Consider the following 8986-nt stretch of genomic DNA (forward strand, 5'->3'; position numbering starts at 1 on the left):
GATCATCCTGTATCTACCCCAGCAATTAGTAAAAGTGGCAGCCCAGGTAAGAGTATTATTATTACTGTTCATAATAATTACTCATAATATTAACCTTATTACCTCCCAGATGGGGTACAAACCCAAACCGAGCCTGATAGGTTCATTCCTTCATTCAGTTGAATTTATCGAGCGCTTACTGTGTACAAAGCACTGTACTAAGCTCTTGGGGGAGTACAATACAACAGACATTCTCTGCCCACAACAAGCTCACAATCTAGAGGGTTCAGAATCGAAAGGAAATAAGAGGACAAAAGTGAACTGGATTAAGAAGAAAGAGCGAGAGGCAGCACCTGATTTTTCTTTAAACGACCTGTCAGAAATACTGATTTACAGGTGTTAACCCACTCGTAAGATTATCATGTTAATTGGGCCTTTTTTCATCTTGTTTAACATTAGCAAATGTGTTAAAAAGTGGGTGTGCAAAACATTCTGAGAAAGTGAAATAGGGAACAGATAATTTTACACCTCATCATTAGTTTTCAGTTTTTATATGTTTCCACTCATTACACTGAAGGGGACATTTATAAATTCCATGCATAATGTCAACATAAGAAATTCAATCGCTTTAATAAAAATAGAATGAATAACACCGTCATTGAAAATAAAAACTTTGTAAAATAAAATATGATATTTAAGTGTTTCTTTCATTTGAACCTTGAACAGTAGGCGGGGAGATTTCAAACCCCGCACAAAATATCAATGTAAGGTAATCGGTAAAGGAACTATAATAAGAATAAAAACGTTAAAAAAGATTAATAATATCAAGAGAAAATAAAGTCTTCTATGTCATCCTCAGTTGAGAATTTTTGATAATCTTCGAGCTAGTTTTTCGAGTGGGTGGGAGATTAGGAAAAGAGCTGTTGGTTTCGTGATTTTTTTTCTTCTTTTTTTTTTTACGAATCAGCCTCAGCCTCAGCTTTACATGTCGCTGGCCCAGTCGAGGCTCTCATTATACACAAGCAGCAGTCCGGCCTAGATACAGGGGAAGAAATGGGCTGTGACAATGACCAGCAGTTAGTCCAGCAGTTTATGCAGCAACTCGTCCTCTGCTCAGGGGCGGGTGGTGGGGCTACTGAGGGACAATTCAGTGTCTTGGGTCGCGTTGCTCTCCAGCTCCAGGTTCTACACCATAAGAGGCTCAAGCACCTTGGCCAGGGGTACTGCAGGCCCGACCTGCTCAAGGTAACTGCCCTTGAAGGGATGAAAGACGCCCCAGGAGAACTGCAATTCTTTCGGAAAGGAGCGCAACATGGCTTTAGAGAACCTTAGTTGGCGGTAGTAAACTCAGGCGGAAATAGAGGAACAAAGGTGAATCATTTTCAGATTTTCTATTTGTGGAAGGGGAAGTGAGGAATCGTACCGAGTCAACTGATGGGTGAGAACATGGCTTGGTCACTCCACTCAATAAGAAGTGGAAAAGGGAATCCTCTCATTTGCAATACGTGTCAACTCATTTTCCTTCAATCAAAAGGGATTTTAGAGGACTCATTTGCACGCCTTCCCTATAAATGCCAGAAAGAGTCCAGAACTCAACCCTGTCCTCCGAGACCAGCGTCCAGCCAGGAGACAAGATGTCTGACACAGTCAAGTCCGTTCCAGTGCCCACAGAGGGCTCGTGGAAGGCGGTGGCCAAGGATCAGAAGACCCGCAAGAAGCGCAAGCACAGCCGCAGGGAGAACTACTCCATCTACGTGTACAAGGTGCTGAAGCAGGTCCACCCGCTCACGAGCATCTCGACCAAGGCCGTGGGAATCATGGACTCATTTATCAATGACATCTTCGACCGTATCGCCAGCGAGGCCTCCCGCCTGGCGCGCTATACCAAGCGCTCGACCATCGCATCCCGGGAGATCCAGACAGCCGTGCTGCTGACGCTTCCCGGGGAACTGGCCAGGCATGCGGTGTCCGAGGGCACCAAGGCCATCACCAAGTACACCTCGGCGAAATGAGAGAGCCGTGAGATCCCTCACGCACCGAATCCAAAGGCTCTTTTCAGAGCCACACACATTTCTCTAAAGAGCCTTATCACTTAATTTTTATCTGTATATGCCGATGTTACCTGCTCCGCTCTCCACGCCTTGGGGTCAGCAGTGAATCCCCTGGCCTTGGTGTAGCGCAATGCTGCCAATTACATACCGCCCTGTCATCTTAGGGCCCGGATCACTGCGGGACTGGCTCCTGCCGTCTGTGGTCCTGGTCTCCGTCTGATGCCACAGCTCAACTCCAGCCTAAGGGCAAAGGTCTGGAGCAGTGCTTGGAGATGGCGGGGACTCCTGCCATAACGCCTTCGCTTCTTTCTCCCTCTTAGTCCTTATTCCAGCCCGGTGGACCTGGACATAAAATGGAGATCTAAAACTAAGTTTTGACGTCAAAATGCAGGGTTCACAGAACTTTTCCCGCGGTAGAGGAAAACTTCGAGGAGGAGTTTAAAGGAACCCCAGAGACTGCGGTGATGTGACTTCTTATGGGACCCCCAGTAGAAACCTTTAAATATAGATTGAGAGTTCAGAGGTTTATGCCAGGCCATTAAACATTTGCTCAGGAGAGGGATAGGGAGAGGGATGGGGGTGGAAGGGGAAACTGCCTGCCGTCAGCCATAGGTGTTTCAGGATGGGAATATGCAATGGGCCAAATGGATTCAAAGCTCTGTTCTCCAGGACAAAATCTACTCAGTGCCTAGATCTGACTACGTTCTAAGGTCTCCGGGAGGGTGTGGGAATAAAGGAGCTTAACTGCGGGTGCAATGCTGTTCCAATTTTTTTTCATTATTATTTTTTATGGTATTTGTTAAGCTCTTAAAATGTGCCAGGCTACGTACTAAGCGCTTGGGGTAGTTGCAAGTTAATCAGATTGGACAAAGTCCCTGTCCCACATCCGGCTCAGTCTTATTCCCCATTGTACAGGTGAGGTTACTGAGGCACAGAAAAATTGATAACATCTCCCGGAGGCTTTCCCTGACTAAGCCTTCACTTCCCCTATTCACCCTCCCTTCTGTGACACTTCACCTATTTGTCCTCCTTTCTGCATCACCTATGCACTTGAATCTGTAACCGTTAAGCACTTTGATTTTCCACCCACCCCCAACAGCACTTATGTCTATACCCATCTGTAATTTATTTTAATGTCTGTCTCCCCTTCTAGATTGGAAGGTTCTTGGTGATAGGGATTATGTTCACCTGCTCTACTGTATTATACTCCCCAAGAGCTCAGAACAATGCTCTGCACCCAGTAAGCACTCAATATATATCAGAAAAATTATCTGTTGCTGAAAATCCTGATGTTAGTCAATCAATCATATTTATTGAGTGCTTACTCATATTTATTGAGAGCACAGTACTGTTTGGGAGATTTACAATATAATAAAACAGACAAATTCCCTGCCCTCAGCACAATTCAGTTTAAAAGGGGAGAACAGATATTGATATAAACAAAGAAATGGCAGGTATGTACACAGAAGCAGCATGGCTTAGTGGATAGAGAATAGGTCTGGGAGTCAAAAGGTCATCCCAGCTCAGCCACTTGTCTGCTGTGTGACCTTAGTCAGGTCATTTCACTTTTCTGAGCTTCGGTTGCCTCATCTGGAAAATGGGGATTGAGATTCATTTGAGATTGGGGATTCATTTATTCAATCGAATTTACTGAGCGCTTACTGTATGCAGAGCACTATCCTAAACGTTTGGAAAGTACAATACAGAAATAAAGAGAGACAATCCCTGCCTACAACGGGTTTACAGTCTGGGCTGGGGGGAACGTGAACAGACAACACGACAATACAAGCAAACAATATAAATAAATAGAATTCTAGATATTTACAAATATACATGAGTGCTGTGGGGCAAGGATGATGATGATGACGGTATTTGTTAAGCGCTTACTATGTGCTTATCCCGACTGGATTACTGCGTCAGCTTCCTTTCTGACGTCCCAACCTCCTACCTCTTCCAACTCCAGTCATTCATTCATTCAATAGTATTTATTGAGTGCTTACTATGTGCAGAGCACCATTCTAAGCGTTTGGAATGTACAAATCGGCAACAGATAGAGACAGTCCCTGCCCACTGACGGACTTACAGTCTAATCGGGGGAGACAGACAAAAACAATAGCAATAAATAGAATCAAGGGGATGTACATCTCATTAACAAAATAAATAGGGTAGTAAAAATGTATACAAATGAGCGGATGAACACAGAGGAGGGGAAGGGAGATGGGGAGGAGCAGAGGGAAAGGGGGGCAAAAGGGGCTTAGCTGAGGGGAGGTGAAGGGGGGGGTAGAGAGGCAGCTGAAGGAGCAGAGGGAAAAGGGGAAGCTCAGTCTGGGAAGGCCTCTTGGAGGAGGTGAGCTCTCAATAGGGCTTTGAAGAGAGGAAGAGAATTAGTTTGGCGGAGGTGAGGAGGGAGGGCGTTCCAGGACAGCGGGAGGATGTGGCCCAGGGGTCGACGGTGGGATAGGCGAGAACGGGGGACGGTTAGGAAGCGGGCGGCAGAGGAGCGGAGCCTACAGAGTGGCTCTCTGAAAGAGAGGAGGGAGGAGAGGTAGGCGGGGGCAAGGGGAAGGGAGCCTTGTAGCCAACCAAGAGTGAGAAGTTTTTGTTTCGTGCAGAAGTTGATAGGCAACCACTGGAGGTTTTTAAGAAGGGGAGTGACATGCCCAGAGCGTTTCCGCAGGAAGATGAGCCGGGCAGCGGAATGAAGAATAGACTGGAGTGGGGAGAGATAAGATGAAGGGAGATCAGAGAGAAGGCTGACACAATAATCCATCCGGGATATTAGGAGAGCCTGTACCAGCAAGATAGCCGTTTGGGTGGAGAGGAAAGGGCGGATCTTGGCGATATTATAAAGGTGAGATCGGCAGGTGTTGGTGACGGATTGGATGTGTGGGGTGAATGAGAGAGCCGAGTCACAGATGACACCAAGGTTGAGGACCTGAGAGACGGGAAGGATGGTCCCTATCGTCCACAGTGATAGGAAAGTCAGGAAGAGGACAGGGCTTGGGAGGGAAGATAAGGAGCTCAGTTTTGGACATGTTGAGTTTTAGGTGGCGGGCAGACAACCAGGTAGAGACGTCCTGGAGGCAGGAGGAGATACGAGCCTGAAGGGAGGGGGAGAGGACAGGGCAGAGATGTAGATTTGTGTGTCAGCTGCACAGATAGGATAGTTGAAGCCATGGGAGCAATGAGTTCACCAAGGGAGTGAGTGTAGATAGAGAACAGAAGAGGGCCAAGAACTGACCCTGGAGGAACCCCAACAGTTAGAGGATGGGAGGGGGAGGAGGAGCCTGCGAAGAAGACCGAGAATGACAAGACCGAGAATGAACGGCCAGAAAGATAAGAGGCGAGGCGAGGCGAGGACGGAGTCCGTGAAGCCAAGATGAGATAAGGTGTGGAGGAGAAGGGGATGGTCTACAGTGTCAAAGGCAGCTGAGAGGTCAAGGAGGATTAGGATAGAGTAGGAGCCATTGGATTTGGCAAGAAGAAGGTCATGGGTGACCTTTGAGAGAGCAGTCTCGGTAGAGTGGAGGGGATGGAAGCCGGATTGGAGGGGGTCCAGGAGAGAATTGGAGTTACGGAATTCTAGGCAGCCAGTGTAGACGACTCGTTCAAGGAGCTTGGAAAGGAAGGGTAGTAGGGAGATAGGGCGATAACTGGAAGGGGAAGTGGGGTCGAGAGAGGATTTTTTTTTTAGGATGGGGGAGTCATGGGCATGTTTGAAGGCAGAGGGGAAGAAGCCATTGGAGAGTGAGCGGTTAAAAATAGAAGTAGGAGGAAAGGGGCGATGGATTTTATAAGGTGAGCGGGAATGGGGTCCGAAGCACAGGTTGAGGGGGTGGCACTTGTGAGGAGGGAGGAGATCTCCTCTGAGGATGCTGCAGGGAAAGATGGGAAAGTAAGGGAGAGGGTTTGGGGAGGCAGAAGGGGGAGGGGTGACTTTGGGGAGCTCAGACCTGATTGTGTTAATTTTCGTGATGAACTAGGTGGCCAGATCGTTGGGGGTGAGGGATGGGGGAGGGGGAGGAACAGGGGGCCTGAGGAGAGAATTCAAGGTCTGGAACAATTGGCAGGGGTGACGGGCATGGGTGTCAATGAGGGAAGAAAAGAAGTTTTGCCTGGGGGAGGAGAGGGCAGAGTTAAGGCAAGAAAGGATAAATTTGAAATTGATAAGGTTGGCCTGGTGCTTGGACCTTCGGCAGCAACGCTCAGCAGCTCGAGCATAGGAGCGTAGGAGGCGGACAGAGGCAGTGACCCAGAACTGTGGGTTAGTGGAGCGAGAGCGGAGGAGGGAAGGGCGGGGAGCGAGTTGAGATGAGTAGAGAGGGTGGAGTTGAGAGCGGAGACCTGATCATCGAGAGTGGGAAGAGAGGACGGGGGGCAAGGTGGGGAGAGATGCTTTTGGAGAGATGGATGGGATCAAGAGAGTGGAGGTCTCTGTGGGGGAGTAGTACAGATTTGCAGGGGGAGAGAGTGTGAGAGAGGAGGCAAGTGAGAAGGTTATGGTCTGAAAGAGGGATTTCAGAGTTGGTGAGGGAGGAGATAGTGCAGCGGTAGGAGATGACGAGATGGAGGGTGTGACCAAGGTGGTGAGTGGGCGAGGTGAGGTGGAGCAGGAGGTTGGCAGAGCCAAGGAGCGATAGCAGGCGGGCGGCAGAGGAGTCACCGGGTACATCCATGTGGATGTTGAAGTCTCCGAGGATCAGAGTGGGCAGAGAGAAGGAGAGAAGGAAGGTGAGAAAGGGGTCAAGGTGGTTGAAGAAGTCGGTGGTGGGACCAGGAGGGCGGTAGATGATGGCTACACGTACCTGGAAGAGGTGGTAGAGGCGAATGATATGGGCTTCAGAGGAGAGGAGAAGAGGGAAGGGGGAGGGATAGTCCATACCTCACTCTGCTGCCCGGATTATCTTTCTACAGAAACATTCAGGGCATGTCCCCGCCCCTACTCAGAAATTTCCAGTGGTTGAGTATCCACCTCCGTAACCAACAAAAACTCCTCACTACTGGCTTTAAAGCTCTCCCTGACCTTGCCTCCTCCTACCTCACCTCCTTTCTCTCCTTCTACCTCCCAGACCCCACACGCCACTCCTCTGGTGCTGACCTTCTCATTGAGCTTCTATCTTGTCTCACTGCTGACTCCTGGCCCACAACCTCCCTCTGTCTTGGAATGCCCTCCCTCCTCAAATCCATCAGACGATTACTCTCTCCACCTTCAAAGACTTAATGATGGCACATCTCTTCCAGGAGGTCTTCCAAGACTAAGCCCCAATTTTGCTCATCTCCCACTCCCTTTCGCATCACCTCAACTCACTCCCTTTACTCTTCCTCCCATCCCCCCGCTCTTTTGAGAGACCATGTGAGAAACATTCCTCCGGATAAAGGATCCAAAAGTAATTTATGGGGCACCTGAGATCATTACTTTTTTTGCCCATTAACATGACCTGTAGGATCCAGATACCGGTTCTTAGCAGCTAATAAGTTGAGAGATACTAAGCAAGGCACCCTCTCTCACACCATTCAATCAACCATTCATAGGTATTGAGAATTTACTCTGTGCCGCACACTGTATTAAGCCCTTGAGAGAATAAAATACAGCAGAGTTAGTAGACATATATCTTTCCTGCAAGGAGCTCAATCTAATAATAATAATGTTGGTATTTGTTAAGTGCTTACTATGTGCAGAGCACTGTTCTAGCGCTGGGGTATACAGGGTAATCAGGTTGTCCCACATGAGGCTCACAGTTAATCCCCATTTTACAGATGAGGTAACTGAGGCACAGAGAAGTTAAGTGACTTGCCCACAGTCACACCGCTGACAAGTGGCAGAGCCGGGATTCAAACCCATGACCTCTGACTCCCAAGCCCGTGGTCTTAAGAAGAGACAGACACTAAAACTAATTCATGATATGCACTTAAATGCTGTTCAGTGTAGGGATAGAGCACGGGCCTGGGAATCAAGAAGTCATGGGTTTTAATCTTGGTTCCAGCACTCATCTGCTGTGTGACTTTGGGCAAGTCACTTAACTTCTCTGTGCTTCACTTACACCATCTGTAAAATTGGGATTGAAACTGTGAGCCCAACCTGGGACAGGGACGGTGTCCAACCTGATTTACTTGTATCCACCCCACACTTAGTACAGTGCCTCACATATGGTAAGTACTTTAACGAATACTTCAGTTATTATTATTATTATTGTGAATGTGTGAGTGAATGTGAAGGAAAATAGAGGATGTAGCTCCAAGGGAGACGAGGCCTCAGAACGGAAAGGGAGTAGGAACAATCAATGAAGATTTAGTAGGGGAAGGCTTCTTGGCGGAGATGTGCTTTTAAAAAGGCTTTGAAGGTGGTGGTGATATATAAAGAAGGAGGGAGTTCCATGTCAGACATGGGCCAGCATTGAGAGACAAGATCAAGGTACAGTGAGTAGGTTGGCTTTGGAAAGGTGAAGCGTGTGGGCTGGGATGTAGTAGGAAATGAGCGAGGTAAACTAGGAGGGAGTAAGCTGAGTGAGTGGTTTAAAACCAATGGCGAGGAGATTCTGCTTTATCTGGAGTGTTTGGACTGGGGTCTTTTGAGGAGTGGGCAGGAGTGAACTGCTCAGGGATCATGCAGGTAGTTAGCTACATGAACTCTGAGTCAGCACCTCCGTAAAGCCATCGTGGCACTGACTCCATTAGGGAACAGGGAAGGTGGAGAAGCGGTCACGGACCACTGTCACTAATTATAATGGGGACTTGTTTCCAAACATTTCCTGGGATGGATTAAACCCTAAGGCCAAGGAAACCCCTTCTGACTCGATGCAGAGTGAATCCAGGGCTGGAAACCCATCAAGGACAGGGCCATTTTGTGCTCTGGAATCTGAGAGCCACCTTGGCCTGCTTCCCCCCCGAAGGTAAGGGATGGGTGGAGGAATCAGTGTAGCTAAGTTGATGAACTACTAGTAGATGATCTGGGGGCA

General features: G+C 48.2%; 1 protein-coding gene across 1 annotated transcript; it reads left to right on the plus strand.

The window, feature by feature from the left end:
- The first annotated feature begins 1613 nt into the window (after positions 1 to 1613).
- LOC114813777 (histone H2B type 1-P-like) lies at positions 1614 to 1991 on the plus strand. The gene has a single exon (XM_029070707.1). It carries the CDS (start codon positions 1614 to 1616, stop codon positions 1989 to 1991), a length of 378 nt encoding a protein of 125 aa, XP_028926540.1.
- Positions 1992 to 8986: the final 6995 nt, after the last annotated feature.

Source organism: Ornithorhynchus anatinus, chromosome 8 (assembly GCF_004115215.2).
Source record: "Ornithorhynchus anatinus isolate Pmale09 chromosome 8, mOrnAna1.pri.v4, whole genome shotgun sequence".
In the NCBI taxonomy this organism is placed as follows: Eukaryota; Metazoa; Chordata; class Mammalia; order Monotremata; family Ornithorhynchidae; genus Ornithorhynchus; species Ornithorhynchus anatinus.